The sequence below is a fragment of the Uloborus diversus genome, chromosome 7 (genome assembly GCF_026930045.1).
Source record: "Uloborus diversus isolate 005 chromosome 7, Udiv.v.3.1, whole genome shotgun sequence".
Taxonomy (NCBI): Eukaryota; Metazoa; Arthropoda; class Arachnida; order Araneae; family Uloboridae; genus Uloborus; species Uloborus diversus.
This window is the reverse complement of record NC_072737.1, coordinates 126,890,561-126,912,799: the sequence shown is the minus strand read 5'-3', so window position 1 is coordinate 126,912,799 and position 22,239 is coordinate 126,890,561. Positions and strand designations below refer to the sequence as shown.

The window sequence follows — 22,239 nt, the reverse complement described above, 5'->3', positions numbered from 1 at the left end:
CGAAAACATAAATTTTGATATTAAATTCCTTTGTGCTTATTTTACGTATTGGAGCCTAAAATAAGATATAACTGCTGTTCAAAATCGATGTTCATAAGCGAGAAAGTTCACTAGAACTAAAGTTCGTTTAGTTCTGGTGAAATTTCTTGCTCATTGAGCACATTGACTTAAAGCTTTCAAATTTTATGGAAATGAAAATAAAACGCGTTTTTCTTTCTGGGAATGAAATTGAGGCAAAATTAAAAATTTGGAGATAACCAGTACAAATCATAGGAGAATCTCTCGTCTGCTTTGCCGCAAGAAATAGTACTAGTAGCCCTTGTAGGTGCTGCTGTACAGCATGATTTAGAAAAAAAATGTAACAAAAGCCTATCTAGGATCTGAACTTTAAACGCGATTTACTCGAAACTTTAAATAGTTCATTTACATCCCTTTGCTTATCACTGCCTCAATTGTTGTCTTGTATCATTGAGTTAAATTGCATAATGTGCTTGTTTTCTGCGCGTAATACTTCCACAACATATTACAACATTTAGAGATATGATGTAATCTTTACGCATTTTGAAATCAGGCATTACCTAAAAAACTTTTTTTTAACTAAAATGACTTTTACAAAAATTCAAAGTAGCATTACATTTGAGGCAGTGAGAAGCAAAGGGATGTAAGTAGCAAAATTAAAAATTTGGACATAACCAGTACACATGGTAGGTGAACCTCTCCTCTGTCTTGCGGCATGAGATGGTGCTAGTAGCCCTGGTAGTTGCTGCTATACAACATAATTTAGAAAAGAATTTCATTGAAACCCTACCTAGGATGTTATATTTAAACGTGTTTTACTCAAAACTTGAAAATGTCCACTTACATCCATTTGCTTCTCACTACCGAATTTGTCTTTAAAATGTACGGCAATGTATTTCATTATCAAGTACATGAATGTGTGTATGTTAGGCAAAGACACAACCAAATTTTTGCACATCAATTTAAACATGAAGAAAAAAATCAAGCAATACGATACACCGTCCCCTTCATTAATAATTAATTAGCCGGCATTTCTCACGTTTCATTTCCGGAACATAGAAACGTCTAAGGAAGTTCTTTCCAGTCGTGAAATAAGTAAATGAATTTGTTTCAATGCTGGGGTTGCATCTGTAGACTCACCAAAGCAGCAGCTGATTTTCCAATGACAAAATGTTTTGTAATTGTGGGATTTCTTTCAATAAAACTCAAAAGATTAATGAAACAGCAAAATGATTATTTTTAAGACAAAAATCTTTCTTGAACGAATTCTTAATTTTAACGCGAAAGAGGTTTTTTTTTTAAATTTTTGTTTGTCTGTAATTTTTTTCACGCCTTAACTGCTTATTTTCGAAATTTGAATACACGTTGTCAGGGGTGCCGGGGAACATTTCGTTCAGGAAAAATGTATTCCGGAATTTTTATGCCAATTTTATATAAAATCGTAAATTCGCAAATTTGCGAATATCTCAGCGGAAAAAAGTCGTATTTTTCGATTTCTGCCGCATGTTAAAACCCTTAAAAACCTGCAGAATGTGAACTTTACCCAAAGTTCGAGGGATAAAAAGAACATCCCCAAATTCTTCCTTTTAAATTGATTTTATAATCTAAAACGAGGCACATATCTTCATTTTGAAGTATCGTCTGCGGTTTCTGTTCACGGAATTGAAATTAAATTCGCAACTCCAACAAACTATAGGGGACGCTGCAGTCACTGTTTAATGGCGGATGAAAAGGGTAAAACAAACGCACGTCGTAACATATAAATTGCTTCTAAGCTTAGTAAATGATAGAAATTTGTGTTCGTATGTATGATTTTTTTTTTTTTTGTTCTTCATTCTTTTGAAAAGTTTTTTAAAGTCTTTTGGTTATTCTGACCCATGTAAAAAGCGATGAGAAATCAAAAAGTATTACGAAAGTAAGAAATTAATGCAGAACACACAGTAAGTTGTTCTGAAGCAGCCATTTTCACGATGTTGAATTCGATATTCATAAATTTTTGGTTCACTTAGAACAGCATTTTCATTTTGTACTGTTTTTTCTCTTCATTGGTACTTATTATGTCCAGTTTCGTGACATTTCCGGCATTTGATGACTTTTTGGTCACATAGTGCACATACTTGACCGTAAGACAGTCAAATAATTTATTTCTATGACCATATGGTTTGATATTAAAAAGAAGAAGATGATATTTCACTGTTTTATTTAGCTGGCGCAAATTGTTTTATTTATGTAATTGAGTTATTTCTTCGAGTCGATGTATTTTAATTCTCGCCAGTTTCATATGTTTCTATTTTTCAACTAACTGGATAAAATTCTGTCATGCTATGCTGTGTAAATCATCTAAAAAATGCTCTGGGATATGTAGTGGCAGTTCTGTTTTAAATCTTCACGCATTTAATTCATTCGTCATGGAAATGATTTAACTGATACGCGAAATCTCGTCAAGATTTATTATTCTCTCTCTCTTTCACACAAAACTAAAACAATAACCCTAAAACTCCAAACTTTTATTTTTTATTGTTAAAATTTGTAACGTTCTTTCTGAATTTTTCAATCCGTTCAGCGATAAAAATTTTCAAGAATATTTATTTGCATACTGTCCATTTCAACTAGATGCTGTAGTAATAAGGATATTTAAATCAATTACTTGGAATTAGGTTAAGGAAAAAGCAGTAATTTTTCAGCATGGCCCTAGTGCCCAGCCAATGTTATTAAGTCCGCTCTTTTTCATCGAAATGAAAAACTAATATTTATTAAAATTCACTCAGAACAAGATAGATAAAATGTGTACTCACATTTTTTTAGCAGATACTTTTGACGTTACGCTGTTGCGAATGCTGAATCCAAATGGTGAATCACGCAAATAAAAAAAAATACACATAACAATCTGCTTGTTTTGCCCAAAATGATACACCTGGAACACAATGTTTTACCTTTTCCGACAATTTTATAAATTACCGCAAGGTAGCGTATACGAGCTCTGGAATTGCGAATAAAGTTGATTCGTAGCAGACTGATTCGTAGCAGACCATATTGTTGTGAAGAAAAGTAATAAATAACAAGCATGAAGAATTAAAAAAGAGAGAGAGAGAGAGAAGGTCTTTCTTAATAAAATGCCGTCTGTTTCGTAATAGTTATAGTTATTTGTGAAAAAAATAAGTGAAAACTTTGTTCATATGTGTTCAAAAAGAAAATAAGTTTAATTTTGTTTTTTTTTTCTTTCTTTTTTTTTTTTTTTTTTCTTTAAAAAAAAATATTTTCTGCGTTTTCTGCCAGTTTTAATAACTTTTATGGAACACAACAGATTGACAAGATTTTGATAGTTTGATGTGCTTTAATTTTCGAATAACTTCTATTCTAAGTCTTTAAATATTTTTCTGAAATTTTGAAAATGAAACTCATCAATGCAATGATGCTTGCTGTCAACGCTGAAAGATCGTATCTGATGCTCGTTAAAAAAATGACTGAAGTTTTGGAATTTTAAATAATTGCTAAGAGGTCTAGATTTAAATTTTGAGTCATAAAATTGCTCGTCTCTGCACATTAATGGGAAAATTTACTTTTTTTTTCTTTTTGCCACATTATTGAACATGCGTCACTTGAATCAAATTTTATTTTTGAGATAGACCGTGCAACGTCAGGCAATACAGCTAATTTACTATAAGTCCAACTGCAATCAAGAAGCTAATTTTCTGCTTTACAGCTTTATTACAAACCTTAATCACGATTAGAATCATTAATGGATCTTGTATCTTCAGACAATTGAAATATTATGAATATTTGTGGTGTCATTGACTACGATTACTGACCGAAAGTCAGAGTTTAATGCCACAAGGGAGACAAAGTTTTAGGATCCCTTGAAAAAAGAACTGAATAATCCAGAACATAATGCAACATAAATAAAATTTTACATTATATCTTTTTTTTACCCGACTGCGCATGCGCAACGCAAAGGAGAGTAATGTGTTTATCAGTCTATGTTTGTTCCTATGTGGCGTTATACAGGCTAAACGCCTTGACCAATTTTGATAATTCTTACGTCAATCGATTTGTCTTAACATTGGGAGCGTCACTAAAAACATCACAGTCATCAAAATTCATTATATCAACAATCAGCCGCCATTTTGTCATTTCGAGATCGTGTCGCATGTTACCTGCGTGCGACACAGCGAGCGACGAATGCAGGTAGCGTTTTCACTGCATGAATTTTTTGTTTACCCAAGTCTACAAATTCGATTTTAATCTTTAACATGTTGCGTTTGTTTTTGCTTTGATTCAAGGGACTGAGTTTCGCGACGTGTGCTTTCTTGATGGGCTTTTTTAGTTTTGCGAGAAAGATTTGACTGACGACGTTTCCGATTTCGCGTCATCATGAGTTATACAGGCTGTTTATATAGCTGTGATGTGGTTGACTTAAGTTCGGGCATTTCTGCTAAAGGTCAAGTACATGTAGCCTTAAGCCGAGTTAAAATGATCAGTAGTTTAGTCTACTGCAAGTTACTAAATAAACCTCACGATATAAACTCTTTCAATTCTTCAACTTCTTATAATCATAATAACTAAGTCAATGAAAATTGACTAAGAAGTGTGAAATAGAAAATTATTAAATAAAAAACAAAAAAACCCGACTGAGTGAAAAACAAAAAACAAAAAAACTAAAGAGAAAAAAATATAAGCCAAGTAGTTTAGAATGTTATTAAGTACTTTAAGTACTACTGAATGACTACACCAATGAAATAGTTTTAAAATCGATACACACATCTGATAAACAAAAATTTAAAAGCATTCAAATTTTACTTGGTTCCTTGATTGGTTAAAAAGGAATGGGTCCCGACTGTTGATCCTTCTATTTTGTTTTTGAATTTATGATTTGTCTTACGTGTGTATCGATTTTAAAACTATTTCAGTGGCGTAGTCATTCAGTAGTACTTGATAACATTCTAAACTACTTGGCTTGTATTTTTTTCTCTTTAGTTAACGCACAAATTCTTAAAGATATTTAATAAGTGTAGCAAATCAGTAGAGTGAATAGATTGTTCTAAATTATGAATTATAAAGCGTGCAATACTACTGAGATCGTTTATAAAATAAGTGCGCTAAAATAAAATATTTTCTTAAAAGCTTTATTTACATGAATTTGTTTCTGATAAATTTAAATTACATTTTTCGCATTCTCAATTGGCAGTCAAAATTTATTTTTTTTTTTTTTTTTTTTTTTTTTTTTTAAAGCAAAATTGCTTAATGTTTTCACTTGACCGTTGAATGGCGTCCGCGTCCTTTGATTATTTTTTATTTATATGCTTATAGTGCCGACGTTCGTGTGCTTTGGAATCCACAATTATTTTATTGGCCTTCTCGACTTTACACAAGCCTTTTTATGCGAAACAGTATCCGGCACACAACATCCAGCACATAACATCCATCATTCAGCCCATAATATTCATTTGAATTTTGACATCTTGTTTAGTAGCGTATTTTGGGGCTCTTTGCGCCCTTGGCAAACTTAAGAAATTGCGCCTTCTCCCCCCCCCCCTCAGCGTCGTGCCGAAGGAAACTCGCCGGAGGTCACATGATCTCCCCAAAATTTTTTGGGGGAAATTTGACTAATTTATTCGACAAATTAGGAGACAATATTGAAACCTGAATATTCTTATTTTCTATTTTTAAATTGTTTTCAATGATGCTCAATTTTCCTTCGCAGTAGATGTTATGTATGTATATTTGTGCATACTCGAATTTTATCATTCAGTAAAATTGGAATTTCTTTCGGCATATTCAGAATCCTCCCCTTCCCAAAAATTTTAGTTATCTTCCCCCAAATTTCACAAAACTTCAATAAAACCAATAATATTTGCAATTCGTTACGAAACATAAATAATGTACGTTCTTGAACCAAATGAGAATAAACATTTTTCAGTTCCGTTTATAGCAATGTATTTTCCCCTCTAGCTCTTTTTCTTGCGAGACTTTTTTTATTTTTATTTAGCATTTTTGTACTTATATGATCAATTTTTAACAACATTTATTTATTTATTTATTTATTTTAAAAACTGGAAATGTCGCCTCCCTAGCTGCTGCGCCCCTGGCGAGAGCCACTCCTGCCAACCCCTTGTTACGCTACTGATCCTGAATTCAAATTATTGTTGCGATAAAAGCCATAAGTAGAAACAAGAAACCCAACGAGTAGGGTCCTATCGCAATTTCTGATTGCGAAAAACATAATTTGAATTCAAGACAAGCCATTTTTTTTCTTCTCACGCGTGATTGCGAACAATATGATTTTAATTTTTCATAAACTAACTCAAGTTAAAGAGCACTTGTATTTTCATCGTTTTCTCTCTCTTTGAGCCTGTAACAAGCAAGAGGGAGAAATTTACGATTACTATTAGAAAATCGATGATGACCAGCTGAAAAGTGCGCTTCTTTAGTTCTGGACGAGCTTCTTGTTGAATATAAATAATAGCAGGTGAACGATGAAGATAATGGGAAACATCTTCTGCAGGTTAAGACAAAATTGTAAATGATTATGACTTTTTTTTTTTTTAAATCATTGTTAAAAGAGGTCTTATTATAGCTATCTTGAAATTTTGAAACAGTTCCAACTACGTCTTGCCCGAATTGACTAGCACGCTGTGCTTCCAAACTTTAATTTATTCTTTCAGGATTAAAAGTCGTTACCATCAGGCATTTCAATTATATTAAGAATGAATTGTGCTTTTTAGATGCTGCGGCAACGAAGTTAAAAACAAAAGAAAAATAGTTGTTATATTTTAAAATAAAAACCACAAAAGATGGTCAAAAATTTAAATTTTAAAATAAATTATAAGTTAAAACATTTGAATCTTACTATATTTTTTCACGTAAAACCTTCTTTTATAGTGTCTTTATATACATGCAATTAAAGAAAACGGGGAAGAAAACAAAAGGAAAGTTTTATGATGAAACTTTGAAGCGTCAAAAACATTGTTATGCATCTCTCATCTTTGAGCAATAAATTAGATTTAACCATTAATCAATCAATTCCTATTCCAAAATTGGAGAATTAAAATAGTCTACTACACAGTTAAACAGTTGAAACAACAGTATATTTGTCATGTTTTAATTTGAGTTTTTCCTACGTTTCCGAAAAGTACACTTTAAAATGCATTTTTTCCATCAAAATAAATAAATAAATAAATAAATAAAAATTCAGCATATATCTTAAGCTGTTATTCATTGAATACTCAAAAAATTTTCCCTTTTGACCGTGGAGAAGGGTTAAAACTATCCATGTCCGCCCCTCCCCCTCCCCCCTCCAAATTTACTCTGTCCTTTATAATTTTTTTTCTTTCTACGCCACTGAGAAATACAAAAAATGTGCGTGTATGTGTGTGTCTGTATAAAATGCCAGAATCCATATTGCACAGACCCTTGGAAATTTTTGAACAGCTGCTGGAAGTAAACACATTTCGTAGGGATGTTGTCTGAAAATTCACCCAGGGTCTCCAACCCCCGTCACTCCTTGAATGCCCCCTGAACATACCTGTGGATTCGCCTGAAATCGGTGTGCTACACTCTTCTTTGCAGGATCTCAGGTAAGGAAAAATAGCAGAAGCAGATGTCTGGTCCATTCCGCTCTCGAGAAAAACGTTGAATGCAGCTATTCCGAAACTCAGCAGAGGGCGCTGACGCGACCTTTCCGTCTTTTATTGATTTATCTGTAACCGGAGCTTTTCAAGTTCAACGCTTCATCCGTTCATCCACGTGCTTTTTTAGTATTCAATATGTGGAAGGAAAAAGAGCATATTTAAAATGTTTTGTTGATGTCAAATGCTTTTTACCGAAGGAAAATTTACAAGAAGCTGTCAGATGTGGATGAAATTTATTATTCACGGCAGATGAAAATATGTTTAAATTTTTATTAATTTTTTTTATTATCATTGTTGTTTAAATTTATTTTAGAATTTTTGGCTTCGGATCCATATTTAAAAGGAAAAATTTATCCGAAGACTTAATATTGACGCAAGTTTGATATTAATTAATTGAATCATATTGAAGTGGATTCAAATTGCAAATTTTTTCGTAATTGTTGACAATAATTTTTAAATTTTCATTCCTCAGTTTTTATTTATTTTTTTTTACACACATACACACACACACATCTATCTTGCTTTAAATTTTTCTGCCAAGATACATTTCGTATTTAAACCGTAATTTGATTAAAAATTAAATTTTACTAAAAATGTCATTATGATTTTTTTTTTTTTTGAACGGAGATATACCGTAACACAAATTGCAATTAAAAACCCTCTACTTCTCCTTCTTCTGCTTCGGAAGAGGCGAAAGCAGATACGAATACATGAAATATACCGCCAGCTCAGTCATTTCCAGCCGAGGACTGCAGTTTCGTGCTTATTAGCACTCATCAGCCAGGGGACGTAGCCAAGGGGTGGGTCCATGGGGTCCGGACCCCCCCCCCCCTTCCTGAAAGACCCCTCTCCTTTTTTCTCAGTTGTTGCATCTCGCATCAACAAAATTTTTCCGAAAGATAATGATTTTATAAAACGCAGCATTCTCTCCCCTTAAATATTCCCAGTAATCGGCAATTTTCTCAGCGCTTGAGTCAATTCAGAACACGAACACCTCGTGCAACAACTGCAGGTTCCCAATTTTCGTCTGCTTTTTGCTGTGTCACCTACTCCGTCCGAAACGGGGAAATGTCCCTTTCGACTTTCAAACCAGCTGGGTCCTGTGACCTTGAAATTCAGCCCCTCTCCTTGGTCCATCAAATTGCCATTGACAAAGTAAAAACAAGCATTTATTGCCACTTCCGCCGTATTCCACAGTCTCATTGGCGTGGTTTTCTTCATTTCATTCTCTTTTCTTTTTGGTCTCTTTGATTTTCGTGGATTTCGTAGATGCATGTTGCACGAAAGACAGCCAGAGTGAGGTGCGTTCCTGATGAATCAGTAATTGAATTCCGATTTTTTCTGTTTTAACACGCAGTTTTTATCTACGTCATACTTATAGGAAACATATCTTGAACAAAATTGTATGCAAGAGAAAATTAAGTTTACCCAAACTAGGTAAGTCGCAGTGCTCCCTTTTAAAGATTTCTTGATAATACGAGCAATTTTACGTGTTAATGTGTTTTTAAATATAAAAACTAATTTTAGATTCTAAGCCAGCAGCGAAAAAAGAAATTCTACACATTTCGTGTGTTTGAGGATGAGAAAAATAATTATTGATTTTTTTTTTTTTTTTTTTTTCATTTTAACTCTATATTTTTGGCATGGTTCATTTCAGATTCATTTTATATTTTGATAAAAATTTTATTTGAACTTTTAGATTACTTTTAACATCTCTCTCCTTTCTGAGTAACAAATTACGTAGATTTTTTACTGATGTTTTCCCCCCAATATTTAATCATGATCATGGAACATATTAAATGCCCCAAAAAAATTCGTGTTTAAAGTTAAAATAAATAAAATAAATGAATAAATAAAACTTGAAGTTGATGTAACAAACTTTTTACGTTATCAAAATTTTATAGAAAAATTAAATTGAAAATTACTGGAATATTTTACTGTGATCAGTTTATAAAATTACAAGTTCGGTCATATTATCGCGTGTAATAAGTAATTTATTAGAAATTATTACTTTTAAATCTTACTGAATTCTGATTCTATGATCCCAAAAGAAAAACAGTTAGTTTTTAATTGACGAAAAACAATCTTATTCGATGTTGTTCCATAAAACATATTTGTATTTGCATCATTGGAATACATTTTCTGATTGTTATTCACTAGCTTTGTACTAAGAAGTTATTTAATTAGCATCTATGGATCCATCTTTTGTAAATTGTGAAGGTAGCTTTAAACGCAACAAAAAACAGGCATGTGCATTTAACTATAAATTACTAGGTGAAAATTTCCGCTATTAACTGAGTTACAAACAAAGAAACAAAAAAAGTGAATACGAGGTAAATGTTTCTGAGCTTTTCTTTTATATATTGCATTTTTTTTTAAACACTTATTTTCTTCAAGCTAAAGATATTTACTATTTCTTGCAGTAGAGTGTTTTGCTAACATCGTATTGAAGAAAAAAAATCATTACCTGCGTCGTAAAATATGATATGTATTGCTGTTGAAATTAACAACATGTTGCTAAAATAAAACTACACAGATGCTTAATTTAATTCATTAGGTATACATTCCATTAATCGGCATGTAAAATATCCCTTAGGTCGTTTGAATACTCTTGACTATATTCTTACTATGACTATACTCTGACTATACTCTTAATCTACTTTGACTGTGAATACTCTTGAAAAAATTAAATTCCTTTTGCAGTTTCACATCGAAGAGAGCTCAGGTGTCTCCATCTGGTGGAAACTGGGTCTCAAATTTTCCTGTGACATTCACATCCGCGCCTTAATGGTGGCATATGAATGACTGGATGCCATATCGTTGGTTCGCACTTGTTCCGCAAAAGGCTAAAGCCTCTAACACAGCCCCGTTAGAAAGAAAAAAATAATGATAAAAAACGGAAATACGCCTTTTCCGATATTTAAAATTTTTTCGAACAGCTTTCACCCTTTGAGGAATAGCGACTTCACTTGAGAACACCATTTATTTCTTGCTTCTCTTTTTTTTCAGCTAAGAAAGAAAAAATATATATATAAAAAATGGTTGCAACAAAGGAAGCCTCTGTCCCTCAAAGAGTTAATAGTTTGTTCAAGTTTTTAATTGATGATTACAGAGCATTTTTTAATATAGGGACTACGCGACACCAATGTCACCTAGTGAAAAAAAATTGTCGCCTGGAAGATGAAAAATCAAATCACTGGGCGACATTGGAAAATCCAGTATTTGATCACTCCTCATTTTTGTAAACTGATTTTAAATCTTTGCAAAACCTTTTTTCCCCCTTTCCTAAGCAACGACCATCTGTCCGAGAATCCTACTAATACCCCTTCAATCGATTCCCTCAATGAAGCCCTCGCCTTCAGCAAAAGCATTTCCTGTTTTCGTGTCTTTTGCCTGAATCTGAAGCTGCAGGCAAAATGAGGAATTCCCAAAGACACCTAACCCCAAACACCCCCCAAAGACCACCATGATGCACGATGACTCCAGAGAACTTTGATGACTCCCTGTGAAAGAAAAGAGTATTCGCGCGTTGTAACGTACAAAACAAACTTGTACGTTACCATAGTTTTCTAGCGGGAAAGTGCGTATATAGCAGAATATCATTGCTTGCACCACAGAACCTGCTTGTACTCCGTTTTCGGTTCTCTACACTAACGCAAGTTTTTTTTCTTTTCTTTTTGTTTTAAATTCCGCTATAAGTTATCTTTCAGTTCAGAAGAAAAAGCGTGCACAAAAGTGGGAAGATAGACATTTTTAGATGGCTTCTACAAATAAATGAGGTTAGTTATCCTGCAATATTTTTTCACATTTCATTGTTGCTATTATTTAAAAAAAAGAAAGGTGGGAGGTTCAATTGGATTTCGAGAAAAAAATATAATGTTAAGTTTATATTTCGATAGGAGTATTTTGTTCAAACTATTTTTACATTGAAATATAAAAATTCCATTAAAGCTTGAAGATAAGGAAAATAGTTCTTTAATTTAAAAAAAAAAAAGTACCGACTGTTGACTGCTTAGGCTTTTTATTTATTTATTTTGAACTTAATTATTTTATGATTTTTCATTCTTAAGAATAAAGTCCCTATAGGTTCAAAATTTTAGGGAAAAAAATATTAAAATAAATATTTTCAGTAATTGTAGACTTTTTATCAGTTAATCACATCTCACAGCTCTTATTTCTTTCATTTCCCCCCCCCCCCTTTTTTTTTCTCTCTTTCCTAGTAGGTCTTAAAATGAGAAAGTCTTCAAAATGCTACGCTTCGGAAAGTCTTTCAACCCTCCAAAACCATTAAAGAGAGTCTCAAGTGTCGTTTCTGGGGCTTCAGTTACGCAAAATGTTCAAGAGATACCAAGCACCTCGCCTTCTAACTACATCGAAAATTGTTTTAAGACTGCTTTTCTGAAGCTTCAGTTTTGAAAAATTGCAGCGCCCTTAACGACTTAACGTTACTAAATATGGTCTACATTCACGTTTTTAAGACTTCAATTTCGAAACACTTTCACAGCAAAGTTTCATATCTACATGTAATAGCTTTTCTAAGACTAATTTATAAACATTTCCACCAGAAAGCCCCCTGAACTTTTTCTCGCCGCAATATCACCAGAGATCATCTAAAACTGTGTTCTTCAGACTAAAATTCCAAAATTTTCTACGGTAGCGCCACTGCCCCTTCTCACAAAATTCTTCGAAGTTTGTCTTAAATTGCGTTTTTAGATCTTCAATATCAAAAAAATTTGAATGTAAGAAAAGAACTGTTTTTTTTTTTTTTAAATCAGTCGAAGATATTCCTTAAGAGCTATAATCTTGTTTTTAAGGCTTCAATTTCTACAAATTTCTGCTGAGCACACTACCCTCTGCCTTTCAAAGTTGCGTTTAAATGCAACAAATATCTGGGGGACAACCTCTGAACCCTTGCCCCTCTATCAGATGGAAATTTATTTTCCAATGTGCCTCCGAGCCCTCCAGAGTCAGAATCCTCCTACGCCTTTGCCGCCACCGAACATTACCAAAGATCGCCTAAAATACGTTTTTAAGACTAAATGCTCAAAATATTTCCGGGGGAGAAACCCCCGGACCCCTTTAACATATTAATATTATACATTAATATTATATATTACTACATTAATATTATATTTACGGTGGCGTTCATCTTCATATCGGCTTCCTCTTAAACCATCAGCAGTTCTTCATACAATTGCCTCAGAACAAGCAGCGCTGATTACAGGAATACCACTTAGAGGCGACGATATATGAATGCCGGACATAACGTCCAAATCCAAAACGTCCATGGACAAAACGACCAGGTCCAAAACATCCGACAAACAAAAGGTCCATGGACAGACGTTTGTTAAGAAAAGAAAAAATTGTTGGGAAAGTTACATCCTTTATGTTTAACTTGTGTCGCCTAGTGAAAATTCCTTAAAAAATGCTCTGGATGATTAGGAATGATAATTAGAAAACGGATAAGATTGGAAATATCATTCTATTTCGTGTTATCAAAAGAATATTATAAATGTAAGTAAATAAAAACTAATTCAAGCTTTTTAAATGAAACCTTGTTAATATTTTCGTTGAGAGAGTTGTGGGATTTTGCCTGAAATGTTGTTCAAATCGGACAGGGTTACGTTATGTAACATTCATATAGTTATACATTCGACTCCATAGATATAGATTTATTCATCCTCATATAAATAATGCCGAGTAACCCGCGTGTTTCAACAGTGAATTCGTACCACGGCGTGATATGTAATTCGATAATATGTTTTGGTAATACTTAACATGCAAGGAAAAACTTTATTGTGACAAGGCTGAACTCGATCGGTAACTTGAACAGTTTTACTGGTAAGACTGTGTCATATCAGAGGAATGAAGAAACGAAAACAATGAACGCTATCTACTGGAGTTTAGGGTTAATCCACTGGTGTAAGAGTTAAAATTTCAACTATCAAAATATCACCAAACGGGCAATTGCTTCGTTCAAATGAAGAAGAGTTGAAACAATTTTCACCCGTCATGTCTTGACGGGTGACTTTCTAGTTTTCAAATAAAATGGCATAAGTACAAATGTACATATTTTGTTGAAATATATTACAAAGCTTTAATATTTTATTAAATTATCGCATGCATTTTCCAAATAATTTCTAGAACAGTTTTCGTTTTCCGTTTTTCTTTTATTGTGCCCTTTTTATTAATAGAAAATATATCACTTATTTTCAGGGGGACAGAGGTTCACCCATATTTGGAAACTTTGTATGTGATAACTTTTAGTTTAATGTTAATTTACAAACTGACAATAATTAATTTACCACTTAACATAAACTTTTTGTTAACTAATTTTAACTAATGACTGTATTAATTTCAATTATTTAATTAATTTTTGTTAATTATCATATTTTAATAATCAGTTTTAATTGCATTTATCTTAGTCTTGTGTAATTATCAGCTACTAATTCTGCTTTAGCATGCCTCCTTTTTTGAAGTTCGTGCAACCTTGGACCCCCCCCCCCCCTTAACAAAGTTCTAGCTACGTGCCTGCATCAGCCCGGCATAGGAAAGTGACTGAACTGGAGATGGAAAACCTCTTAAGGAAGCCAAGAGGGCCAAACAAATTGGTAGCTAAAATAGAATTAGCACAGACCAGACGAGTGACCGAAACAATGGTTCGGTTCAACTCGAAGATTGTTGGCAAGGCATAGTATATTCAGTAAATTACTGCCCATTAGCCAGAGCTAAAGCAGAAATACATGAAAATAAAATGTATTTCTGCATTATACATGAAAAATTTCATGTGTTTCTGCTTTAGCCCTGGCTAATGGGCGGTAATTTACTGAATATACTATGCCTTGCCAACAATCTTCGAGTTGAACCGAACCATTGCTTCGGTCACTCGTCTGGTCTGTGCTAATTCTATTTTAGTTACCAGTTTGCTTGGCCCTCTTGGCTTCCTTAAGAAGTTTTCCATCTCCAGCTCAGTCACTTTCCTATGCCGCGCTGATGAGTGCTAATAAGCACGAAACTCGACAGGAAATGACTGAGCTGGCGGTGTAATTCATGTATTTCTGCTTTAGCCCTGGCTAATGGACGGTAATTTACTGAACAGATACGATTGCTTTGCTTTTAATCATCCAGTTTTCGCCATTACTGCTTTTTCGCTGTAATTGAAAACCACCCTCAAAATCACAGTGTGTGTAGAATAAGGAATACAGTAGTTGCTGATAGGGAAATGCTAGAATTCGAAGGGATGCCTACAAAGGAGATTCATGGCACAGCCATGATCCTTTTGAAATTTTCAGGGAAGTTAATTCGACAGGGTTTTCATCTTTTTCTGGGGACTCATTCTTGGGGGTTGCTCTGTAGCATTTGAAGGGGTGCGCTATGCCGTCGCTAGGTCAAAAAAAAACTGGGATCTAACTAAGAGAAATCCCTGAATTGTTTAAAATGCATGTTTCAATATGCAGAGAGAGAGAAAAAGAGAAGATATAGCTTCTGGTTTAGCAGGGAGTCATATTACTCGGCTTTAGCACAAACAAATACAACTGTATATTATATTCAATTATGTCCAGGAAAGGGGGGCCGGGAAAAAATTTCAGGATTGTAGTAGTTCGAAAAGCAGTTTTAGGTGATCTATTGTGATGTCAATGGAGGGAGAGCTTCGGGGGTCATTAACCAAAATTTTTCGAAATGTCAACTAAAAGAACGCAATTCTGTAGTACACTGCTCAAAACAATTAGGGGAGCACATGGTTTTAACAAAATTACGCAAAGATGTATACCAATAAGTAACACAAAATGAATCATCCATAATTTAAAACTTACCAGGAAACGGAATAAGAAAACATTACATGTAAATCAAAGTTCATGACTTCAAAAACCAGAAAAAGGAGATTGGTGCAGAAATCGGGATGTTGCAAAAACGGCTGTTTTATTGCTATAACTCTGAAAATTGATTGTGCAGTATTTGTTTTTGAGACAAGGTTACTTGAGAATGTCTCAACAACGTGATTTACCGGAATCCATTTCATGGCGTGTTATAGGCAGACTGGAATCCATGGCAAACACAACGTAGTGTCGCGGACGCTGTTGGAGTCGCCAGAAGTGTTGTTACATGGCTGTAAAATCGATTCCAAGACGCAGAAAATGTTAGACGTCGAGCAGGGCAAAGTCGGCATGCTCCACTGCAGAAACTGATGACCGGTATATACGGTTAACAGCCCGTCGAAACCAAACACAGAATGCAACGCAGGTGCAAAGACAGTTGCGTTTGACTACAGGACGAAGGGTGTCCAGCCAAACAGTACGTAATCAGCTTCATGAGGGAGGGCTCTCTACACGTAGGCCAATGGTCTGCATTCCGTTGACCCCACGCCACCGTGCGGCCCGAAGAAGTTGGGCTGCTGAACATTGAGATTGAGAGCAACATGATTGGAGCCGAGTGCTGTTTACAGACGAGTCCCGATTCAGTCTGGAGTGTGACACCCGACGTATTCTGGTATGGAGGGACAGGGGCACTTGAAATAACACCGCATTCGTTCGTAAAAGGTTACAAAACTGACGAGCTGGTTGGATGGTATGTGGTGGAATTAGTATAAACGGACGTACGGGTCTGCATATAATTCGGAATGGCACTTTGACGGGCCGAAGGTATGCAGACGAGATACTGTGACCTCGTGGCATCCCTTACGCTGGAGACATTTGAGATTTCTTTGTCTTCCAGGATGATTATCCCCGACCATATAGAGCTCGTTTGGTGGAGAACATGCTTGAAACTGGAAACATTACAGCGTATGGAATAGTCAGCGCGCACTCCTAACTTGAATCCAATCGAGCATGTTTCAGACATGATCGGGTGACGTATTGCTGCGCGACAGAGGCCGCCTGTTACTGTTCGAGATTTGGAGATTGCTTTTCTTGAGGAGTGAAACAGTATTCCTCAAAGTCAGATCAATAACCTCATCGCATCCATGGCTAACCGAACATCGAACAGCAGTCTTAGCTGTTCGACGAGGCCGCACGCCCTATTAAAACTTATGCTTCCTGTCTTAACAGTACCTTTTTCTATCGTTTACAAGTAATAAACTGTTGCCCCAAATCATCTTTTCATGTTTTGCGACAGAGAAAGGGGGCTCTCCCCCAGAATTTTTTTCAAATTTTAAACTCGAAAATACAGTTTTAAGTGACGTTTAGGGAAAAAGAGATTCGGAGGGGTTATCCCTAGAAATTTTTTGAAATTGAAACCTAAAAAACCGGATTGTAGGCTTTTTTTGTTAAAAGTGAGTGCACCGTCAGTTTCTTGAAGTTAGTGCTCCGAAAATGTAATTTAAGCCAACCTTCGATAACAAGGGTAGGCGGTTTCAAGGACCTCGCGCGTACAATTTTTTAGTAATTGAAGCACTGAAAACGAAATTAAAGAAGTTTTTTGATGATGTTTATGAGAGGAAGAGAAGGGGGGGAGGAATTCTCTCGAAAAATTTTCGATGTTGTAGAAAACGCACATTTAGAAGATTTAATTTTTAAAATCGTCTATCTTTGTTAAAACTAATGAAAAACATAATTAAAACTTTGATTTTCACTTGGTTTACCTTTTTTCTTAGTTTTTATGAGTCATCTGGTGAGTATGCAAAAGCCGGAGTCAATTCAATCATAAATGAGCGAGATACTTGGTTATGAACCTCAGAGTTCCCGTATTTGGTGCCCTTATCTTTACTTTAAATACTAGAGATGGACTGGGGGTCCCGTCAGAAAGCTGTAAATCTTCAAAGGTTGCCGAGAGCAGAAAAAGTTTGAGAACACCTGAGTTAAACAATCCCTACGGATGTGACCATTGATGAATGATGTGTCTTTGTAACTCTATTTTGTTCACATCTTCCAAGATATTTTGTTTAAATACTAAAGCTATGAGTAGTGAGCATGAGGAAAGGTTTCACCAAGATATATTTACAATGGAACGCAGATATGAGGGTCATTGGGCTGAGTTAATGCTCGTCAAATGCTGCTGAACTATTACAAGAGATGGTCCTTCTTTGACATACAAAAAGGAAGCGTTTACAGCAAAAGGAAGCGTTTACAGCAATAAGCCAAAAGCAACCACTGCTTTCCGAAAAATAAGCAATGTTTAGTAAAACAGGACCCTAATAACATTTATTGCACGGGATTTTTTCCCCCTTTTAACATTACCATTAACTCAATGTGTGGTTGCTGTGCATCTTTCTGCAGTGGGCTTTTATGTATCTTGAAAACAAGAGCTAATTAAAAAAATCCTCTACCATATTTGTTTTCTCGACCCAAAATTAGTAGGAGCTGACTACTTAAAACCAGAATGCAGACAAAAAGTTCTTCTTTGTTGACTAATGTAATTTAATGGCCCTATGAATAAATGTATTATTTAGCTGAAGAAGTTAATTTAAAAATATTATTCTTTTTTTCATGTCGGATAATTTGACATTCATTTTGCAACGGAAACAAGGTAAACTTCCCCGTTCAATTTCAATAACAAAACAAACCAGGATAGGAATCTTTCAGAGGCTATGTTACGCTGAATTTTCCTGTAAACTCCGAGAAATAATTTTCCTGATGCCTTTTTTTTTTTCTTGTCTCCTAAGATTTTATAATTTTTCTCGGCCTCTGCGCATGCTATAGTTAGATTATCATTAAGATTTTCCTAAGATAAGATAGATTATAGTTAGATTATCCTTAAGATTAAGCAATGATTTATATTAAGATTAAGTAATAAAAGTGCCAGATCAGCAATAATGTTAAAATTTTGCGAATCCAATATCGTTCGAAAAAAGCAAAGCGCTCCCTTTGCTCTTCTCAGTGTTTACGGGAATTTTGCTTGATTAAACAATTTAAGGTTTCGTTTAAAGGTAAGCATTTAAATTTGCTAAAACACCCCCGCAAAAAAAAGACTATTTACGCCAAAGCATATTTATTTTTTATTAAATAAAAAGTTTTAACAAATAAAAGTTTTCCTTCATTCGCTGACAGTTTAATACTTCTCTTTATATCCGTCAATATGGCAAATCATCAGTAGCATTCAAAAAAAGTGTTTTCAACGTGAGTTAATATTACTAGAATACAATAACTTTTTCATTTTCAGTTGTATAACTTGTTGTGAAGTCTTTAGAATTAGACTTTTTTGCTATTAGTATATTTTCTGCTTGCTGTGGTTGTGGCTCGATGTTTTCAGGTTTAGGTACATCAGGTTCTTTTGTAGGTTCTTTTGTAGGTTCTTTTGTGGGTTCTTTTGTAGGTTCTGTTTTAGGAGGTTCTGCTGTAGGTTCTGTTTCAGGCGGTTCTGTTGTTGCATTAGTTGGTACTGGTTCTTCTGTTGTCGCGTTTGTGCTCGCCGTCGTTGTTGTCGTTGTGTCACTTCCACGCGCTGAAAGCGGAAAGAAAAACTTTCACAATAACAAATAATACAAAAATAGACAAAGCAGACACTCTCAGATTTGCATGAAAGTATAGAGCATTTTATGTACAGGACAGGTTTTCGGTAAAAATCCTGCGACAGCTTTAATTTCCAACCTTTGAGATCACGTTATTTATGCATTAAATAAGACTACACATTGAAAGAAATCCTTAATTTCTTAGTTTAAAAATTATTACATTCCTTCCAAAATTGGCAATGTTTTTTTTTTTTTTTTTTTTTAAATTTCGTGGGTTTTTTTTTTTTTTTTTTTTTTTTTTTTTTTTTTTTAAGCAATCACGATTGCTTATTGTTCTCATTTGAATGTTTTTGACGTCTTTTGATTTTTCCCACCGCCACCCTCCGCACCATCACCGTCGACGGGCTCCTCACGATGCTGCTCCTATAGCGAAAGACGTCTCCAGGTTGCATCCATGTCCTACACACACGCGCATACATACACAACTACACACACACACACATACAGACACCCACACATACACACACAAAAACATACACACACACACATACACACAACTACCCACACATTCATGCCTGCACACAGAAACAAACACATATGCCTACACACATACACATACCCCCCCCCCACACACACACATTCATACACACAACTACCCACACACTTATGCCAGCACACAGACACACATGCCTACACACATACACATAAGCACTGCACACAAACACATGCCCCCACACACAAACACACACGCCTCACACACTCGTGATTGCGAAAAACATAATTTGAATTCAAGATGTCAAAATTCATTTTTTTTTTTTTTTTTTTTTTTTGATGTGATAACTCTTTTGTTGTATCACGTTACATCTTGTTTTTCCATTTGTTCAGATAGATTGCACTTTTTGTCAGTCTAACGAAAGATTAAAGTAAAAAAACTTTGTTTTAAACTTGCGACTACTTAAGTAACAAAAATATTTTATTTCTCACCAGGAAATCCATACGATATTGTAATAATGGGGAAAAATAAATTGGTAGAATTCGAAAAAATACAGTAAAACATACTTCTGGATGCATAAGTTATTTGCCCTCGTGTCCCCGTTACTGAAATATCTATAATAATAATATATAGCTGAAGAGTTTGTTTGTTTGTTTGAAAGTACTACTCTCAGGTACTACAGGTTCGAATTGAAAAATTATTTTTGTGTTGAATAGTCCATTTATTGAGGAAGGCTATAGGTTATTTTTTTTTTTTTTTTTAGAAATCGGATTGACCGAAATATTTGTAATTGCAAAATAAATGTTTAATTAAATATTTGGATCTATGAATTCCTTATAGATGGCGTGGTAAGTTTATTTTTATGAATTCTTAATAGATGGCGGCATAAGGTAACTCATCGAGAGGGCGCTGGCAGATAGTGTCGATAGCTGCAAGGAACCTTGCCGCACGGGTCAGACGCTACGCTATTCTGGAACTGTTGTGGTCAGCGAACTAATTTTTGAATGCGGTTTTTTTTTTTTTTTTCGATATTCAGGTACATAATTTGATTTTGTAGGATTCTTCTATTGGGTTCTGTTTTGAGAATTTCCTCAAGGTTTGTTTTTGTTCTTATAGTAGAAGATAGTTACTTATCTGAGTAAATAATTTAATTCGTCGTATCATTCAATTGTGATCGTTTTTTATAACGTTTTTACTATAGTATTGTTTATTTGGCGAAACATTTTAAATTGCAGAAAAAAACCACTTCACTCGCCAAAGGGCAGAGTTACGGTAGCCTGGTTGTTTGGCACCTTAAGCAATGAACTAATATAGTTGAAGGAGTATTTTGAGTTTTAAAGTTACTGTTAATCTTTTTTAGGTGTTTTGGCATATAGTTTTAAATTCCAAAGGCACTTTAAAAGCTTTTTGCAAAAGGTGTGTACGCATTTTAGTTGAAGAAAAATGATCATTTCACATCAGAAGGGGGGGGGGTGGATTTTTTTTTTTTTTTTTTTATTCAACAGACTTTCATTAAATTCTTAACACGGGCATCGCCGTGCGGGTACTGCTATTAAGGGTAATAAAGTCAGCTAAAAAAGTAAAGAAAAGTCGTCAAATTTAGTGAGTTCCAGTGAGTAATGGGAGGCATCTTTCATTAAGTGGAGAAATAATGCATTGAATTAAATTTAATTACAACTAGCCTGTTGATTCAAATGAGAATAAAATACGTTTAAAACCATGCCCCAATAAAATAAGGATGCTTAAATGGACTTTAATAGCTATATGATATCACAAAAATATGTCTATTTCGTACTTATTCTGTTATTTTTTTTTTTTTTTTCGTTTTATTGTTTCATTACACTGTGCTAAATGTAATAATATTCGTCCACATTTCAAAATTTCAACATGCCTAGAAAATAGGAAGTCACATAAGCTATTTTACAGATTTTCTAAAGCAGACAATAAATAAGCTGTTGTAGAGGAATGTAGGGTAAAGGAAATAGTTAAGATACTGTCCAACCACGGATTGCATGGAATTTTCAAACGTCCAGATAAGACGAATCTATGTGAGTAAGGGGGAAAAGTAAAAATTTGATATTTGATGCGCGTATTCCGCTCATTTGAATGAGACTCTGCTTCTGCAAAAGCTGACATCGGTAAAAAATAATAGATTCGTCCATTTCCGGCTGAAAATGGATGTTTGTCTACAATCCGTGGTCAGACAGTAAGTGGACTGTTTCAAAAGGAATAAATTGGAAAGTTGTTTCAAAAATTACAGAACATGAAGAAAGAACATTGTATTTTACAGAAAAACTTGCCATGAAATAGTATTTTTTCGTTTTTGAAAAAAGTGGAAAATTTTCATTTTTTTATGGGGCAAAGTGAAAAATGAAATGTTTTTGTAATGAAATATTTTCTATTCTATTATAAAAAAATATCTTTGATCAAATGAATTAGTAAATAAAAGGTTGAATGAATAAATGAAAAAATACTGAAAAAAAAGAATAATTTATCTAATTAATTAATGTATGAGGACAAAAAAATGAGTGGGTAAAAAGGTGAATGAAAGAATAAATATAAGTAAAATACTAAATTAAGGTATGTTAATAAATTAATTAATAAAGAATATGTAAGAGGTTTGATAAATGATTGAATAGTTAAACGAAATTAACTATTTCACTTTGCCCAGCATGTATTTGTCTAATTGTACAAAATATTTAAAATACAAATAAGCT

At 34.1% G+C, this 22,239-nt stretch overlaps 2 protein-coding genes across 9 annotated transcripts in view; both read right to left on the bottom strand.

The window, feature by feature from the left end:
- LOC129225938 (carotenoid-cleaving dioxygenase, mitochondrial-like) overlaps positions 1-7,645 on the bottom strand; it is a 53,229-nt gene extending 45,584 nt beyond the window's left edge. The window contains exon 1 of the mRNA XM_054860485.1: positions 7,541-7,645. Within this exon, the coding sequence (XP_054716460.1) occupies positions 7,541-7,628 (88 nt within the window). The 5' untranslated portion in view covers positions 7,629-7,645. The remainder of the gene's footprint in view (positions 1-7,540) is intronic.
- Positions 7,646-18,564: 10,919 nt separating this feature from the next.
- The window catches only part of LOC129225945 (platelet glycoprotein Ib alpha chain-like), a 78,303-nt gene continuing 74,628 nt past the window's right edge, over positions 18,565-22,239 (bottom strand). For all 8 annotated transcript variants that reach the window (XM_054860493.1, XM_054860494.1, XM_054860492.1 and 5 more), the window contains one exon: positions 18,565-19,022. In XM_054860493.1, the coding sequence (XP_054716468.1) occupies positions 18,712-19,022 (311 nt within the window). In that variant the 3' untranslated portion in view covers positions 18,565-18,711. The remainder of the gene's footprint in view (positions 19,023-22,239) is intronic.